The 20,078-nt window shown below is 44.3% G+C and overlaps 1 protein-coding gene across 1 annotated transcript in view; it reads left to right on the forward strand.

The window, feature by feature from the left end:
• Positions 1–20,078, forward strand: part of TPK1 (thiamin pyrophosphokinase 1) — a 601,906-nt gene that overhangs the window by 136,204 nt on the left and 445,624 nt on the right. The window contains exon 3 of the mRNA XM_063450652.1: positions 19,641–19,715. Within this exon, the coding sequence (XP_063306722.1) occupies positions 19,641–19,715 (75 nt within the window). The remainder of the gene's footprint in view (positions 1–19,640; positions 19,716–20,078) is intronic.

A 20,078-nucleotide genomic window follows, 5' to 3' on the forward strand; every position in this document is an offset into this window, starting at 1 on the left:
AAGTGCCGTGGTCTCCCCGCCCCTTAATGTGACGTCATGGTGCTCTTATGCCGTCGTTGCTATGGGGACGCGGTTACACAAAAATGTAACCATAACATTATCGAGCACTCAGGCCCTGGGGAGATAGCGCAGCTAAGCGGACAAGGGCACATGTAGGAGTGTGGGGATAGATGCATGGGATTGGTTGTGAAGAATCTGTGGGTGTGATTATGTTCTGTGTAAGACAGTGTGGGGGAGGTCTTACCTCAGTGCCACTTGGGATTCGGGCCAGCAAACAGCTTCCTGTCCTCCTGCTCCTGTTTGCCTGGGCCTGCAGATTGACACAGCCTGATGGTTGAGGCTTCTGGCTTCCCTCAGGGCTGCTGCAGCATGGATGGTGGCCGGCACCTGTGGAGAGATTTGGGCACATTAAGAGAGGTATGGCTACCGGTGTGGGCCCCCCCCGCGGCCTACCTCCCCCTGGAGCACCCCCTGTGGTCTCCCCTGCTGCCTTCCATGTGGCCCCTGCCCCTGGGGGCCGCTCCAGCACTGGCAGGCGTTCCCACCCGCCTGCCAGGCTCTCTCCAAACCCCACTCCTCGGGCCCGGGGTAGGAGCAGGAGCCTGGGCCCGAGGCATCACCAGGACCGCGTGTCTGGGGGCTCCAGACACGCGGCCTGGGTCCTGTGGCCGTGATTTGCGGCCTTCCGTGGCTGCGCGCGTGGCGCAGCCTGCTCCCTCAAGGCCTGAGGTTAGGCCTTCATCTGCTGCGCGCCCTGCGGCCCGGAGGCCTGGTGCGCAGCCTACCCGGCGGGCTCCACATGCCCGGCCGGTTCCCCTGACTCCCGCCCCGGCCGCCAGCGTGGGAACGCGGTCCGGGGCGGTGGGAGGCCCATGAATACTTCCGGGCGGCAGGCGGCCGCCCGGCAATGTGCCAGGTCCCCCGCAGCCGGCGGGGGTGTGGGGCTGCCGCTGGGGCCCCTGTGGGCCGCGCGGGGTACCGTGGTACCGCCGTTGGGGTGCGTGGGGGGTCCCCTTGTGGGTCGGGAGCCTCCTCTGCCGGTGAGGAAGGCTCCCGGTATGCTTTTCCCCTGTCTCCTCCCCCTCCCATGTGGTTTCTGCGAGAGGGGTCCCCTGGGGGGCCCAGCTTCCCACTGACAGGGCCCCCGGGACCCTCTCATCCCTTACTGTCCTCCTCTTACCCCCTACCCCCCCCTTTCGGCTCTTTGCCCCCCTTTCCTGCCCCCCCCCCTTTTTCTTCCTTTCCTGCCTTTTCCCCCTTTTTTCTGCCCTTTAACCCCTAGTGCCTACCCTGCTCTATCTGGGTCCCCTCTGTTCTCCCCTGCCCCCTATACCTGGCCTCCCTCCCCCTGCCCCCCCCCCCCCTGCAGGTCACTTACCTTGGCCGTCTCCTCTGGGGCGTAGGCTCACGTCCTCTCTGCTGCTTCCTTCTCAGGACACTGCTGCAGTTCCTGGATCCATCCAGCAGGTGGCGCCTGGATCACGGCTGATGTCTTCTGTGGATGCTGGAACTGCTGTTTCTTTTCCTCAGCCTTCTGTGAGCGCAGTGCCGGGCTTGGATCGCCAGACTGCGACCGGTGAGTAAATTTCTCCCCTCTTTTAGCGCTTTGCGTACCTACGTTGTTCCTTCCTTTATTCAGTCTAGTTCTCTTTGAACACACAAAAAAAAAAAAGATGAAAACGAATTATTACAGGACAGAAATAAACTGTAAATTGCCACATGGAATAAATCACAAAAAAAAAAAAAAAAAAAAAATGAGAGATAAAAATACAATGGCAAATACAAGAAGAAGATTAAACGTTCACACAAAAAAAAAAAAAAAAAAAAAAGAAAAGAGAAACTGAAATATAATCCAAGTACTTGGGTGCATGGACGCCGCTTCCCCCTCCCCCTTAATTTTCAGTATGTATCGTATGTTTAAGTGCGCTTTCCTGCAGCGTCCAGGGTTCGCGTGACTCTGGGTGTTGCTGAGCTACTATGGCTCGCTTGGCTTGCGCGCAATGCTAGGGTGCAGATGGGGGGAGGGGCTTTTTACTGCAGGGACGTTCCCTCCTGCCTCGGGGGGTGCCTTGACTAAAAAGGAACATTAAGGGTTCCGGGTGGGTCATGGGGTACGTGCCGTGGACGGTAGCGCCCCATGGCGCATATTCGAATGCACCCTGTGTTCTGGATAGCATGGTCGGGGAGAGGGCTCCCCGAGAATGCGCTGCTGTCAGGTCCCTCTCGGGGCGCATATCGACCCTGGGAGGAGCTAGGTTGGTGGAGGTACGTTTGCACTTTCGTTGGCGGTGCGACCCTTCTTGGCCTGGGGCTGGATGGGCTTCGGCCTCTGGTTATACTTAGGACTCGCCTAAAACGGTGCGTTTTTCTCGTCCTCTCTGCAATCTGTCGGGGTGGGGACGTGGGTGCTCTCGGTGCAGGACCCTCAGAGAGCTCCTTCGGGTGATGTGGGTCCAGTTTACCAAGAACGCTCGATTAGTTACTTCCCAATCGTTTTGTGGGCCCCTGGGGTCCACTTTGCGGGTCCCCCCTTGGGGATGTGGTGCCCATGGAGGAACAGGGTTGATGTAGCCTGATTCCTTATTTACTCGGTTGTCGTTTCTTTCCGGGGCTGGGTTTTGAGTTGGTGGCTCACCACAGCGGTCTGCGTGGGTAGGGCTGCGGGGCCCTGGGGCCTTTCTGACGAAGGCGGCTGTGGAATCGGTTTTCCGGCTGCTGCCGGTACGCCCGTCGGGTTGTTGTTTCGGGCTGTGTTTTCTGACGGTCAGGATTAGGTGGCTATGTGCCTCCACGTGAGTTGTTCCCGATGTCGCTTGTGTGGGACCGTCAGTGGTGCATGTACGCGCTCTGCTGCTACAGTGTTTTCTTGGGATTGGAGTTTCGGAGTTCCGTGGCCCGGGCCTTATCCGTGGGTCGGGATGTGTGCTCTTGTCTCCTGGATAGTGGGATCAATTCCTGTAAGGGGAACGTCGGTGCCCCTGGCTGCGGTTTGGGGCATCAGGCAGGAGGCGTTTGTGGTTTGGAGGGGCGTTGTGGGTTTCGGCTGCGCTACTCAGGGGCTCTCCTGGGAATGCTGGGCTTTGCCTGTTGGGGTTGCCCTTGGGACTGTATGGGGTTCCTGCTGGGCCTCTTTTAACGCTGGCTTGTGCAATCTGGCCCCTGAGTCCTTTCCGCTGGCTTCCAACTGTTTTGCCACCGCAGTAGGTTTTGGGGAGTTGGGTCTCGGTGGTGTGCTGCCTCTTGCCCAATACGCTGGCTCTGACGGACTCTGGTGTTCTTGGAGGTCCCCCTTTCTGGTGGCATGGTAGGCATGTGGTACCCAGCTCACGAAAAAGGGGGTGGGTTTTCCTTGGGGACCATCGTGGGGTGATGCTGGCTGTCTTTCACATGTTACAGTACCCTATACCCCGGAGGTACTCTGGTACTCTGGCTCGGTGCTGTTTGAGGCTAGGGGCGGCTGGTCAGGGTTTGTCCGGTGGTTACCGATATGATGGCCGATGCTCTGTCTTGTTCATTATAGAGCGTACTCGGGTGGAGGTGTCACGGGGTCGATTTGTATGGCAATGGAGGTGTGGTCACTTGGTCCAGCGGTCTGCTGAAGCTGGTCTGTAGGCAATCTCTGGGGCGGCGTGGGGCCCGCTCCAGTAAGATTGGAAGGTTCGGGACGGATGGGTACGTTTCTTTTTGGGTTCCGGGATTTGACTGCTAATATACATGTTTGGTTCCGTTGAGTAAGCGTTGGAATGGACTTCCTTCAGGTTTCGCAGCTCGATGGCTGTTGTCAATGGGGAGGGTAAGTTGGTTGAGGTTGGCTGTTTCAGCGATAGAATCTGTGCAATTCTTGGGTGTTGCAGGGGTTATGGTTGGGCTCCTACCAAGCTGTGGAAGTCTCTACCTACCTCTATTGAAGTCTCATTCCATTTTTGGTCCGCTTGGAGTTCCAGTGGAGAGTGGAGACGTCCAGCCGCCCAAGCTTATCCGGGCAGGCACTTGTTCTGGTGATTTATTCACTTTGATCTTGTGAGTACAATCTTGTATCAGCGCATTATCTTTTCTTTTGCGGTATTACACTATGTAATTTATTTTTATTTTTTTTTCTGTCCCTGTTTTAGATTATGTGCAGCCGTATCTCATTCCCCTCTGTGTCTATGTATATGTTGTAAAAGGTCAGGAACTGGGCACGACCTTGAGAGGCTGTTGTAACTACACCAGATAAGTGTGGGTTTATCTAGATGCCATTGTCACTAATTTGGAGGTATCATATGTAGATATACTGTTTGTATTTTGTCCTAGCAAGCTGTAATGGGTTTCCAGGATGGTCTGTAATATACCGTTCCGATCGGGGGCGGTGCAGGGTTCCGTCATTTGCCTGTTTTCGTTGGGAGTACTGTTCCGTCCCTGGGATTGTTCGGCCTCCTCCCCGGTTTGTTTCTCGGAGATGGGTTTTTCACCCCCGCGTCCATCTAGTTGGGGTGTTCCTCTTGGGGGCTCGACTTCCTGGATAAGGATGGTGGGGAATTCAAAGGGCATTTATTTTGGTTGGGGGCGGCTACAGACACCGCCAGGCTGGGCGTGCCTGCGCCGATGGTTCAGAGGGCTCGAATGGCGGAGGTTCGGTGGTCTTGCTCCGGCTACGTGAAGGGGGTGTGGCTCCTCCTCATACGGTGTCAGCTGCCCCGCCTTCATGGGGTACCAGGGGTTTTGTCATCCCTGGGTGGAATGACGTGGGTCGGTGGTGGTTTAGGACTTGGGTGCTCTTCGATCGGGACATGTTACGCATTCTGTTTCTTCCCTGAGGTTCCCAGGGGCTAGGCTGCGCCTATCGCCCTTTCCTGTTGGCAGTGCACTCCGCAATGTGAGTGCCCTGGTGCGCTGCCGTCGGTCATCAGAATAGATGGGTTTCTAGGTTTGTCATGGCCATACCAAAAAATGACTAAACGTATGACGGACAAAATGTATAACTAAAACATGAACACTTCCAGTTCGCATTTTGGGTTTGGCCAAAGGTGGCCTGGGTATCTCGAAGGGAGGGGTGCGCTTGCTGGAGGTCGGACTTGACCTCTGTTACTCTAGCGCTGCGTGAAGTGGTGGAACAGGCCATGGCTGGTTGTGGTGGGGTCCCCCGCTGATTTAGGCGTAAAACAGCGGGGTTGTGGCGGGGGTATGTCCTTGCCAATTGAGTTTGAGGTTACGTTTAAGTAGATGGAATGAGATGAACAAGTTTTTTAAGGTCTCAAACCTCCCCTGCTCTAAAGGTTTAACTTTAGGTTGCCTGAGGTCTCGTGCCCATCGAGCGTGGATAAGGTCGGCTGATGGCAGGCATTGGAAGGATTTTTTATGACGAGGGGGGAGGTGAGAGGGAGTGGTGATTAGGAACCACTCCATGTTTTTTATTGGCAAGGACGGTTGGGTCACTGTATAACACTATGGGTGGAGTTATATATGTATATATGTTAATTTATGCTTATTTATGTCTAATGTTTTGGTTACAGAAAAGAAGAGATTTAATAAATAAAGTTATGGATGTGTTATGCAGTAATTTAGTTGTGATAATAAATGCTGTGGCCTGTTTCATCCATACTAAGTGGTCTGTCGTTATTGGGGGGGTTTAATGGGGTTAGATTTTGTTCTAGGCTGCATCGCGATTCCCCACTACGTACATACAAGGCCCTGGGGAGATAGCGCAGCTAAGCGGACAAGGGCACATGTAGGAGTGTGGGGATAGATGCATGGGATTGGTTGTGAAGAATCTGTGGGTGTGATTATGTTCTGTGTAAGACAGTGTGGGGGAGGTCTTACCTCAGTGCCACTTGGGATTCGGGCCAGCAAACAGCTTCCCTCCCGCCCACCCTCTACTATATTTTGTCGCAGCTAGCCGGGGGTATGTCCTTGCCAATTGAGTTTGAGGTTACGTTTAAGTAGATGGAATGAGATGAACAAGTTTTTTAAGGTCTCAAACCTCCCCTGCTCTAAAGGTTTAACTTTAGGTTGCCTGAGGTCTCGTGCCCATCGAGCGTGGATAAGGTCGGCTGATGGCAGGCATTGGAAGGATTTTTTATGACGAGGGGGGAGGTGAGAGGGAGTGGTGATTAGGAACCACTCCATGTTTTTTATTGGCAAGGACGGTTGGGTCACTGTATAACACTATGGGTGGAGTTATATATGTATATATGTTAATTTATGCTTATTTATGTCTAATGTTTTGGTTACAGAAAAGAAGAGATTTAATAAATAAAGTTATGGATGTGTTATGCAGTAATTTAGTTGTGATAATAAATGCTGTGGCCTGTTTCATCCATACTAAGTGGTCTGTCGTTATTGGGGGGGTTTAATGGGGTTAGATTTTGTTCTAGGCTGCATCGCGATTCCCCACTACGTACATACAAGCAACCACCCGTGTAGTAGCATACTAAACCAGCTACTGCTAATACAGTGATTATATTTATCATCTGAACTTGATAACGGAATAAGAAAGTATATAGTGTAGCATCAATTACCATTCTATGCTGTCATTAAAGTGGCTAGTGCATAGATATCAAGTAGTGTAGTGACTATAGTAAAGCAACACATTAACGTTGCTATCAAAGTGACAAGTGTCACCTAATCATATAATGTCACATCTTAATGTGATAAGTGGTGTAAGGCAACATGAGTTGCATCAAAGTGACAAGTGCATATTCTAGAGTGTGCATTACACTTCACTGTGTCTTCAAGTGTCAAAGTGAAAAACCAAATAAAAATAAAAATAAAGTGCAAGGTGCCAAAAAAGTGCAAAAAAAGTGCAAACCATTCAACATTCTATATATGCATATTAATAACTACATATTAAAAATTTCATTATACATATTGCATACTGTAGAGGATCTGAAACGGTCTATATATATTTTTTGTTACTAAATCAAACTATAAAGTCCAGTTCAATATCATCAAAGTAAATCCTGTTTTGGGGTATTTCATACCCCTATATCTTGTTCCATTTCAATATGATTCATACTCTATACTGTCCTGCAATTATATAAAATATTCTATACATAACTTCATCTTAAACTATATACACTAAAATTATAGTACAAGTCGGGCTTTCAAAATTCACAGGAAAGAATGCAGGGATAGTGATTCATTGAGGCCTCTCAGTATCTAGTTCATCTATCCAGAATGCTTCTTTGTTTAGAAGCATCTTCCCCCGGTCACCTCCTCTCCTTGACAGTGGAATATGGTCAATTGCCACAAATTTTAACGTGGCCAAGGTGTGTTTCAATCTTAAAAAGTGATTAGCTACCGGTTTGTCCGAGTGGCCATCCCTATACGCCCACCGGATGCTGGACCTGTGTCCTCTGATGCGCTCACATATAGCTGTTTCGGTTTTACCTATGTAGCAAAGACCACATGGACAGCTCAGTTTGTATATTACATGTGTGGTTTTGCATGGTATAGTGAACTTAATAGGGTAAACCTTGTTGTTGTGCGGGTTGTTAAATGTCTTCGCCGGAATCATGTGGCTACATGTGACGCATCCCAAGCATCTAACTGATCCCCTAATTTGTACTTTTGTGATCTTCTGATAGCTGGCTATGGGGTCCGTGTGGACCAAAAGGTCCTTAAGGTTCGTATTTCTTCTATAGCAAACCAATGGTGTTGTTTTAAATTCACTTGAAAGTGTTTCATCACTTCTTAAGATCTTCCAGTTTCTCACTGCAGATGCAACTTGAGGGGATACTGTTTGATACAGCATAGGAAATACCAGTTTCGAGGGTTGTTTCTTATCTTCGTGAGCGCGTGCACTACGTGCTTCTTGGAGCGCTCTCTCAAGGTTTCTGCTGTTATAGCCCCTTTGTAGGAATTTAATTTTCATCTTTGTAATCTGGTTTTCCATGACATCTTTATCCGAGTTATTTCTGATCACTCTTAAGAATTGCGCTTTCGGTAGGGAGTCTTTGAGTGACTTGGGGTGTGCACTCTGGTAGTGCAGCATCGTATTCCTATCTGTCGGCTTAGTATATAATGAGTATCGGAGACTAGTGGTGTCCACTTCTATCTGGAGGTCCAAGTAGTGAACTTTATCCACACTTATGTCTGCTGTAAACCTGACCGGTAGTGGTACTTGGTTAAGGTATTGGGCCATCTCCTGTGCTTTTTCCACCGATTCATTCCATACGATGAACACATCATCGATGAATCTGTAGTATGCTCTGATGCTGCTGTTATATCGCTCCAGTATTTGACTTTCCTCATAAATAAACATATACGCGTTTGCGTACATAGGCGCTACTGCTGACCCCATGGATGTTCCCGCCACTTGGAGATACCATGTATCTTCAAATCTGAAATAGTTGTTCTGTAAAATCAGAGTAAGGAGTTCTAATACGAACTCAATGGGCGGGCCTTGGTATACCGTCGATCTTGTCAAGACTTGCCGCATTGCCTCCACACCCTCATCATGTGGGATAATAGTGTAGAGGCTCTGTACATCCATGGTTATGAGGATGGGTTTCTGTTCTTCATATTGTATTTCTCTAATACTGGAGATGAGTGCCGGAGTGTCTTTGATGCAGGTGTGTAGTTGCTTTACTGGACCCTGAAATAGGTCGTCTAGCCATTTGGCGATGGGCTCTAGGACGCCTCCTATTGCCTCCTATTGCGTCCTGGTGGTCTAGTGGGATGCTTGTGTATTTTAGGAATCGTGTAAATTATGGGTGTTCTTGGACAAGATTTGGTGAGGTATTGGCATAGTTCTAGGTCTATGTACCCAGCTCTCAGACCCATGGTTAGGATCTCATCAATTTTATTCTGGATATTTCTTGTAGGGTCTCCATTCAGTGGCATGTAGGTGTTCCGATCTGCTAATTGCGTTTTCAGCTCTGTGGCATAATAGGTGTAATCCATTATCACAATTCCGCCACCTTTATCCGCTGATCGTATGATGATCATGGAGTCCTTTGCCAAGTCTGTGATAATCTTCCTTTGCTGTCTTGAGATGTTTTGTCTCTTTCTGTGATCTTGTTGCATATACCTCACTGCATCTTTATTCATAACTGACAAGAATGATTTTATGGACGCTTTATTTGATATAGGGTCAAACGTAGATTTGACCCGAAAGGGTCCACTTACGTTCCCAACACTACCCACTGTTGCATCACGGGGGTTAGAAAAATGGTCTCTAAGTCTCAGTGTTCTGCCGAACTTATGTAGCTCAATTTTCCATTTAAATTGCTCTGGTCTTGGTGTTGGCACAAACGATAGGCCCTTACTCAGGAGGTCTATTTCTGCTACACCAAGTGGTCTCTGTGATAGATTAAATACAGGGATCATCTCCTGCGTGGAGGTCTCCCCTGTACAAATCTGTTTCCCCTTGTGGCCTCTCCGTGTCCTAGTTCTGCGCCTCCTCTGTCTCGGCTCCTCGTCACTGCACCGCTTCCCGTGCTGTCTAAAAAAGGTGCCGCATTGGCTTGAGTGGTAGCACCCACTTACGCCGGTAGCACCCACTTACAGCACCTGGGGTGAGTTAATTAATTAATGCATTCATATATATGTGATATCTGTATTAATGTTCATATGATCCTGATGAAAGTCCACATGCTGGACTGAAACGTCGATCGGTTTTATGGATTGAATAAAAGTTACGTTTTAAGAAACTTCCGTGAGTGCAGCCACATCTCTTTGATATATGGATTCACAGCCCTGGTAATGCACCCGGTTTTTTGGACAATTTTGGAATCCACTGGCAGCCTGAGTGCAAGGTACTGTACATTTTTTTCTATATTTAGGAGTGTGGGCTTTTTCACTCCAACCTATGCACCGGCTATTTAAAATATACATATTTTCTTGCTAGTATTTTTAGCAGGACTAGAAGATTGGCCATTAGTAGCGATTTTTTGGATGATATTTTTTGTAACCTTTTTGTAATATTTTTTCATCATGGACGAATTTTTAGTACAAGCAGGGGCATACTGCACTGAAGCAGAAACACTATATTTTTCTCAGGAAGATGCTGACACCATCCTGTGGCAACAATCTGGCTCTGACTTCCCCACAATTTGACAGTGAAAGATGTTTATTTCAAGCTCCTACGCCTATATAGGAAACAAGTCGATTTAGACCTACATGGCATCTTTCTATCTATTTTAAAGCTAAGAGAATCCCAAGGGGGTTCAGAATACACAACATTCCAACAATTGGACGGGCAAAAGCTACGGTCTGCAGAGACTGGACGCATGTCCTCAATAAAGCATCACTGGACCTAATGCTTATTATTATTAAAGATGTCAAAACAGATCTAAACGACACTAACCTTAAAATTACAGCATTGGAAACAGAACATGCAATGCTATTAGCATCACCAGAAGGTATGAAGGCAACACAGAAACTTAAAGAGGAGATTTTGAAATACAAAATGGAACTTATACACTTCAAAAAACAGAAATTTGATAAGGTAGCTCAGGATTACCTTGATCATAGGGTGTATGGGTGGCTAACGGGCAGAGCCAACCCACAGAGACCTAGGAGACCGCGCAGGAGGATTCAACGACCCAAGATACCCACGGTGGGTATCACTTTGGGCGAATCGGCCTCAGATACTGACGCTAATAATTCCACTCAAGCCAATGCGGCACCTTTTTTAGACAGCACGGGAAGCGGTGCAGTGACGAGGAGCCGAGACAGAGGAGGCGCAGAACTAGGACACGGAGAGGCCACAAGGGGAAACAGATTTGTACAGGGGAGACCTCCACGCAGGAGATGATCCCTGTATTTAATCTATCACAGAGACCACTTGGTGTAGCAGAAATAGACCTCCTGAGTAAGGGCCTATCGTTTGTGCCAACACCAAGACCAGAGCAATTTAAATGGAAAATTGAGCTACATAAGTTCGGCAGAACACTGAGACTTAGAGACCATTTTTCTAACCCCCGTGATGCAACAGTGGGTAGTGTTGGGAACGTAAGTGGACCCTTTCGGTTTTTAGAGCCCATCGCCAAATGGCTAGACGACCTATTTCAGGGTCCAGTAAAGCAACTACACACCTGCATCAAAGACACTCCGGCACTCCTCTCCAGTATTAGAGAAATACAATATGAAGAACAGAAACCCATCCTCATAACCATGGATGTACAGAGCCTCTACACTATTATCCCACATGATGAGGGTGTGGAGGCAATGCGGCAAGTCTTGACAAGATCGACGGTATACCAAGGCCCGCCCATTGAGTTCGTATTAGAACTCCTTACTCTGATTTTACAGAACAACTATTTCAGATTTGAAGATACATGGTATCTCCAAGTGGCGGGAACATCCATGGGGTCAGCAGTAGCGCCTATGTACGCAAACGCGTATATGTTTATTTATGAGGAAAGTCAAATACTGGAGCGATATAACAGCAGCATCAGAGCATACTACAGATTCATCGATGATGTGTTCATCGTATGGAATGAATCGGTGGAAAAAGCACAGGAGATGGTCCAATACCTTAACCAAGTACCACTACCGGTCAGGTTTACAGCAGACATAAGTGTGGATAAAGTTCACTACTTGGACCTCCAGATAGAAGTGGACACCACTAGTCTCCGATACTCATTATATACTAAGCCGACAGATAGGAATACGATGCTGCACTACCAGAGTGCACACCCCAAGTCACTCAAAGACTCCCTACCGAAAGCGCAATTCTTAAGAGTGATCAGAAATAACTCGGATAAAGATGTCATGGAAAACCAGATTACAGAGATGAAAATTAAATTCCTACAAAGGGGCTATAACAGCAGAAACCTTGAGAGAGCGCTCCAAGAAGCACGTAGTGCACGCGCTCACGAAGATAAGAAACAACCCTCGAAACTGGTATTTCCTATGCTGTATCAAACAGTATCCCCTCAAGTTGCATCTGCAGTGAGAAACTGGAAGATCTTAAGAAGTGATGAAACACTTTCAAGTGAATTTAAAACAACACCATTGGTTTGCTATAGAAGAAATACGAACCTTAACCCCTTAAGGACACATGACATGTGTGACATGTCATGATTCCCTTTTATTCCAGAAGTTTGGTCCTTAAGGGGTTAAGGACCTTTTGGTCCACACGGACCCCATAGCCAGCTATCAGAAGATCACAAAAGTACAAATTAGGGGATCAGTTAGATGCTTGGGATGCGTCACATGTAGCCACATGATTCCGGCGAAGACATTTAACAACCCGCACAACAACAAGGTTTACCCTATTAACCCCTTAAGGACACATGACATGTGTGACATGTCATGATTCCATTTTATTCCAGAAGTTTGGCCCTTAAGGGGTTAAGTTCACTATACCATGCAAAACCACACATGTAATATACAAACTGAGCTGTCCATGTGGTCTTTGCTACATAGGTAAAACCGAAACAGCTATATGTGAGCGCATCAGAGGACACAGGTCCAGCATCCGGTTGGCGTATAGGGATGGCCACTCGGACAAACCGGTAGCTAATCACTTTTTAAGATTGAAACACACCTTGGCCACGTTAAAATTTGTGGCAATTGACCATATTCCACTGTCAAGGAGAGGAGGTGACCGGGGGAAGATGCTTCTAAACAAAGAAGCATTCTGGATAGATGAACTAGATACTGTCTCCCCAAGAGGCCTCAATGAATCACTATCCCTGCATTCTTTCCTGTGAATTTTGAAAGCCCGACTTGTACTATAATTTTAGTGTATATAGTTTAAGATGAAGTTATGTATAGAATATTTTATATAATTGCAGGACAGTATAGAGTATGAATCATAATCATAAACAAATATGAATACCGCACTCAAAAAGACCTTTGGGCAATAAAGCTTATTGCTAATCACGCTTTTAATTCAAAATATTTATTGTGTACGTTTTAAATAAATTCATAAAGGTAATAGTATATCCTCATAGTGACACTCATTTCAAACTATTTACATATATACACACACACAGGACCCTCCTTCGTCTGTAATAAAGTTCATAGTATATACACGTCAATGTACAATAGGTAATGATCCAAAAAAAACACTGAGAAAAAATTATAAGAAAAAATTATGAAAATGATGAATAATAAAAAAGGAGAAACAAAATGAAAAAATGAAAAAAATAGAAAAAATCTAAAAAGTAGAAAAAAATAGAAAAAAGTAGTGATGAAACGAAAAATTGATGAAACAATCAAAATAGAGAAAAAAATAGAAAAAATAATGCAGTCCTAACAAGATAGTAGTCCAGAATATAGTGCACTATATGTATCACTTTATAATGGATGGATCTCACCAATGTGTCAGTAGCTGTATGGTGTCCGTGGTAGGAGGATGCTGTAGATTGCAGATAGTAATGTCCTGAAAGGGGATGAAAAAAAGGTGTTGAAAGTTTCCTGCTCGATGCACAGTAATCACTCCGGCATCAGTGGTCAGCCAGTCAGGTCACTAGGTACTCCTTTGAATGTACTGCTGTGTGATCCGGTCAGATAGGCAGGTCACTAGGTAATCTTTGGATGGGCGGGTAATCCTTTGGATGGGTTTGAATGGGCTGCGCGCTCGGGACGTACGTGTCCCTTCGATGGCCCCTGTTCTCTCCGTCCTATTGAGAATGCAGGTATAATGGTTTATATGTGTTTGAAATTGGCGGCCAGGAAAGTTTCAACACCTTTTTTTCATTTTGTTTCATCACTACTTTTTTCTATTTTTTTCTACTTTTTAGATTTTTTCTATTTTTTCATTTTTTCATTTTGTTTCTCCTTTTTTATTATTCATCATTTTCATAATTTTTTCTTATAATTTTTTCTCAGTGTTTTTTTTGGATCATTACCTATTGTACATTGACGTGTATATACTATGAACTTTATTACAGACGAAGGAGGGTCCTGTGTGTGTGTATATATGTAAATAGTTTGAAATGAGTGTCACTATGAGGATATACTATTACCTTTATGAATTTATTTAAAACTTACACAATAAATATTTTGAATTAAAAGCGTGATTAGCAATAAGCTTTATTGCCCAAAGGTCTTTTTGAGTGCGGTATTCATATTTGTTTATGATTATGATTAGGAGGTTGTTGTGGGGTTAAGCCTCGAATACCTGCACCTTGCGTAATTGAGTGCCAGCACACAGTGTGTTTTTTTAGAGTATGAATCATATTGAAATGGAACAAGATATAGGGGTATGAAATACCCCAAAACAGGATTTACTTTGATGATATTGAACTGGACTTTATAGTTTGTTTTAGTAACAAAAAATATATATAGACCGTTTCAGATCCTCTACAGTATGCAATATGTATAATGAAATTTTTAATATGTAGTTATTAATATGCATATATAGAATGTTGAATGGTTTGCACGTTTTTTGCACTTTTTTGGCACCTTGCACTTTATTTTTATTTTTATTTGGTTTTTCACTTTGACACTTGAAGACACAGTGAAGTGTAATGCACACTCTAGAATATGCACTTGTCACTTTGATGCAACTCATGTTGCCTTACACCACTTATCACATTAAGATGTGACACTATATGATTAGGTGACACTTGTCACTTTGATAGCAACGTTAATGTGTTGCTTTACTATAGTCACTACACTACTTGATATCTATGCACTAGCCACTTTAATGACAGCATAGAATGGTAATTGATGCTACACTATATACTTTCTTATTCCGTTATCAAGTTCAGATGATAAATATAATCACTGTATTAGCAGTAGCTGGTTTAGTATGCTACTACACGGGTGGTTGCTGAGTGCTCGATAATGTTATGGTTACATTTTTGTGTAACCGCGTCCCCATAGCAACGACGGCATAAGAGTGCCATGACGTCACATTAAAGGGCGGGGAGACCACGGCACTTTTGTGTAACCGCGTCCCCATAGCAACGACGCCAAACGAGCGTCATGACGTCATATTAAGGGGCGGGGAGACCGCGGCACATGCGCACACAGCTGGGGAGGACGCCGGTAGCACCCACTTACAGCACCTGGGGTGAGTTAATTAATTAATGCATTCATATATATGTGATATCTGTATTAATGTTCATATGATCCTGATGAAAGTCCACATGCTGGACTGAAACGTCGATCGGTTTTATGGATTGAATAAAAGTTACGTTTTAAGAAACTTCCGTGAGTGCAGCCACATCTCTTTGATATATGGATACACAGCCCTGGTAATGCACCCGGTTTTTTGGACAATTTTGGAATCCACTGGCAGCCTGAGTGCAAGGTACTGTACATTTTATATATATATATATATATATATATATATATATATATATATATAAATAAACAGACCAGACTCTGGCACTCAACCCCCCAAAAATATGATATAAAAATATTACCAGGGTGCCTCCAGGCCAGTAGATATGAAGGTAAGAAACACGAGCACTCGCTTGGGTTTTTCAAATGTGTATTAACCGTTTAACCACAAATCAACATCAACGTTTCGACCCTTGATAAAGACCCTGAAGGGTCGAAACGTTGATGTTGATTTGTGGTTAAACGGTTAATACACATTTGAAAAACCCAAGCGAGTGCTCCTGTTTCTTACCTTTATATATATATATATATATATATATATATATATATATATATGCTCTTTTAAATGCGAGTGATCCATTTTTCTCCCAAATAATTTAAAATTTTTGCTGCCATCTACAATATATTTTATTATTTTATCTTTAATATATCTGATACACATGGTTATAACAAGATAACGTGGAGTAAGTTACCCCTTTATTTAAGACACTCCACTAAGGGTATAGGTTTTGCTTATACCATCAGTTGTTTTCTGATGTGTACTATAGTCATTGCAGCGGCCCAGGAGCAGTGGGAGTTTGAGCACAGGGATTTATTTTGTATATATAAAATGTGCTGGCCTTCTTCACTTTGCAAACAACTATTGGCGTGGCTACAATTTTCACACCCTGTACATCAGTTAGCTGCATGATTTCATAGTTTATTTGAAAAAAAAATTTTTTTATTTTTTTAATACTGTTGTGCAAGGCATGAAAATTGTTGTCCTTCTTCACTTTGCAAACTATTATTGGCCTTGCAGCCCTTTTGTGCCCTGATGTGCAAAGGTGTGTAAAGGGATGCCACACTAATAGTGAAGAGCAGCACTTTTCATGCTATGCACAACCGTATAAAAACAAACAGTTTTCAATAAAATCAGTAATAAAAAATGTAAAAATACCTTACTGTACCAATTGATCAGGGACAAGGAACAAGGTTTGGCTTGGCAGGTCAGTAATGGCATATAAAGTGTACAACATTTAATTAAAGATCTCATGATAACTATGTTGCTGGCAAGATGTAATTTGCCAGCTATTCGTCCAAGATCGCAGACCTGTGCTCAGCCTAGAGAAGAAGCAGCAGTGCAGGAGGAGGCCATGAGGACAGCTGGATGAGTTACGTGGACGGCTGCAGGTCAACTCATTGCATGACAGACATGCAGATTATGGCAATAGTCTGTCATGTGGGGGCGGGTGTGTGATATTAAATTTTCACAACTATCTATACATTTGCAAGTGATTTTGCAAGCACAATCTAGAGATTTAAATTACTCAGGAAATAGAAACTGAAATGTGCACGACCGTTTGCCTTTAATGCAGTATACATCCATCTCTGATTGGAACCTATTTGAGATGCTATTTTACACACGCTTCTTTGCTATTTAAGTTTTGTTGAGAAGATGACTAAAGGGCATGCATCATCTTGTAATGTGTTGATTTTTGTATACATACTCAAGCACCAATAACACTACAGCATTTTCTAAGGGTTTAATGGTTGGCCCTCTTACCTGGGGTCGACCAGGTGCTGGCCTGTGACTCTCTGCCTCAGCTAACCTAATGTCACTGAGCTTGCCATGCACTCAGGATGACCAGATCCACCATATTTTCTGGGAATAACTGTTTCCTGAATTGGGAGATACTGATTGACTCAGAGCTTCAGTTGACCTCTCTAGTCAATCATCTGTGCCCTTGTCCTGCTGCCTTACCTGCTTTCTGTCCATTTCAGAAGCCAGATGCTTGGGTTATTGGAGATCCGGCACTGGATGAAACCTTTGGGTTTAAACCATTTGAGAACAACTTAACCCCTTTAGGTAGGAAAGCACCTTGGTACGTCCTGGCACTGTAGCAACTTAATTTTGATTAATTTATTATTGTGCCCAGAGTATTACTTTAAGTTATTCCTAACCCTAAGTCCCCTGCTTACCTGTCCATAACTGTGGCCAAAACTTTTAACACCGCTTCCATTTTCTTGTTTTTTACTTAAAGGACCACTAAAGGCATATCATGATGATCTGTCAGGGTCGAACGTGGAATACTTTGCACCCAGATAAGGTGCAGGTTAGTGCCACTCTGGCCCTGCTGATCTGCCCGCTGGCAATGCATATACAAAGATAGGCTGGTGCAGGCCCTTTATGGGCCAGCAAGGGAAACTCTGTGATCTCCACTGTCGGCCTTGGCCGATGGCCATTCCAGTACTGATCTCCGCTGATCCAATGCTTTTTATTGTATGTGCCATTAAATTAAGATCATCATGTCTATATGTAGATATAGTTCTTTATATTGTAAAACGGGCACCAGTTGCAATTGAATATGGTTTGCTATGAAGTCCTTAATCCGTCTCAAAGGAAGATTTGATTGCAGATAATTGGTTTATCTGTTTTAAATATACCTGTATTTACTTTTTGAATTAAAGATTACTCCTACCAAAACAATGTTTTAATAAAACCTTATTCTTGGATGGAGTTATGCATGCTGGTATTGCCCCTATCCCACCCCACCCATCCATATTAAAAAAAATAAAGGAAAAAAAACAAAACTCACTACAATACCTTACAGCAAGTTTACTTTCTCCCTGCATCCCAATACTTCTTCCATGCAGGGCAAAGGATGTAAAGAAAGAAACCTGGCTGGTGAAGAAAGAGTCTTTCATGAAGAATGAAGAATGTCATGGTGCAAGGGTACAAGCTGCCATTGGTCATTCTTTGCTAGCATGCTATGTGTGCTCACGATGGACACAAACAATGCATACATTTAATATCAGCAGCCCAGTTACACCTCCAGCAGGAAAGTGCTTTATCTCTGTCTAATTGAAACATTGCACATGCAGACTCAAAGCACCATGACCACTTTGAATTATTTAAGTGGCCTTGGTGCTTGGAGAAACATTTTTAAAACCTTTTTATAAAAATGTGTTATATCTTCTAAACCTAAATATATTTTGTTATATGTTTCACACCTATGAATTCATATTGACATTTATCTCCTCACTTGATCAAAGATAAACAAATAATTGTATGGCTGATGGCATTAACAGTTAGGCTCTATAACAGGGCAGACTGTTTTACTGCATGTTATACACATATATAGGTACACTGATCAGCTACAGCCTTAAAACCACCTGCCTAATATTGTGTAGGTCCCCCTCATGCTGCCAAAACAACTGCGAAGCATCGAGGCATTACCTACACAAGACATCTGAACATGTCTTGTGGTATCTGACATCAAAACAACAGCAGATTCTTTAAGTCCTGCAAGTTGAAAGGTTGGACCTCCATGGATCTGATTTGTTGTTCCAGCACATCCCAGTGATGCTCCATCGGATTGAGATCTGGGTATTTGAAAGCCAAGTCAACTGCTTGAATTTTGTCACATCCCTCAAACCATTCCTGAAAATGTATTGAAGTGTTGCATGGTGCATTATACTGCTGAAAGAGGCCATTGCCATCAGGGAACACCATTGCCATGAAGGGGTTTAAGTGGTTTGCAACAATCTCTAAGTAGGTGATAGGTGTCACAGTAACATCACATGAATGCCAGGACTCAAGGTTGCTCAGCAGAACATTGCCCCAAGCATGACACTGCCTCTACCGGCCTACCTTATTCCCATATTGCATCCTGCTACCATGTTCCCCAGGTAAATGATGCACATGCACCTGGCCATCCACCTGATCTGAATGAAAACATTATTCATACCAGGCAACCTTCTTCCATTTCTTAGTGCTCCAGATTTGATGCTAATGTCCCCATTGAAGGCACTTTTGATGGTGGAAATGGGTCATCTTGAACACTCTGATCAGTCTGCACCTCCGCAGAAAACTATTATGCACTGTGTGCAGACACCTTTCTATCATGACCAGCATTAAGTTGTTCAGCAACTTGAGCTACAGTAGCTCTTCTTTGTGATTGAACCAGATGTTTATAGCCTTAGCTCCCCACATGCATCAATGAGCTCTGGGCACCCATGACCCTGATGCCAATTTATCTGCTGTCTTTCCTGGCACCACATTTTGTAGATACTAACCACTGTATACTGGGAACACCCCACAAGACTTGCTGTTTTGGAGATGCTCTGGCTCCGTCATCTAGCCATCACTATTTGACCCTTATCAAAGTCACTCAGATCTTTTCGCTTGCCCATTTTTCCTGCTTAATACATAACATTCAAGAACTGACTGTGCACTTGCCTTCTAATATATCCCACCCATTGACAGGTGCCATTGTAGTGATATTATAAATGTTATTCACTTCAGTTGGCAGAGGTTTAATCTTGTGGCTGATCAGTGTATATTTTCTTTGTCCTCAACTAGCAATGTATCATTTTTATACTCTTGGTTTGAGTGAAAAATTAAGTTGTTTTTTTCCATTTTACTTTCTTTGCAGGGAATGGTAAATATGGTCTTATAATTCTGAATCAACAGCTGGACAGACATCTGTTAGATCAGCTGTGGAGTAAAGGTATGTTTATTGAATTTTAGCTATTATGAATTGTTTTCTTAATTCGATTTTACATGACAAAAGTCCTGGTTAGGCATGAGAAAGGATATCATGAAAAATATCTTTGGCATGGTAGATGATGGAAAGGAGTGTACTCTGCTGCTCATTGCATTTGCAGACCAAAACAGTTCCTACATGTGAGATATAATTACTTTTACAATGGGTTACATTACAATAGCATACACTAAAAGAGAAATAGTGATCATATTCCTCAGTTTTTCTAATTCTGTCTATACTTGTGCCAGCCAAAAGTCTTACAAATGTAAAAATCATGAAGGTTACCCAGGACCCTAGGCAGGGTGCCAGATTGGGGACCCTTTTTAG

The sequence above is a fragment of the Pelobates fuscus genome, chromosome 4 (genome assembly GCF_036172605.1).
Source record: "Pelobates fuscus isolate aPelFus1 chromosome 4, aPelFus1.pri, whole genome shotgun sequence".
NCBI classification, from domain to species: domain Eukaryota; kingdom Metazoa; phylum Chordata; class Amphibia; order Anura; family Pelobatidae; genus Pelobates; species Pelobates fuscus.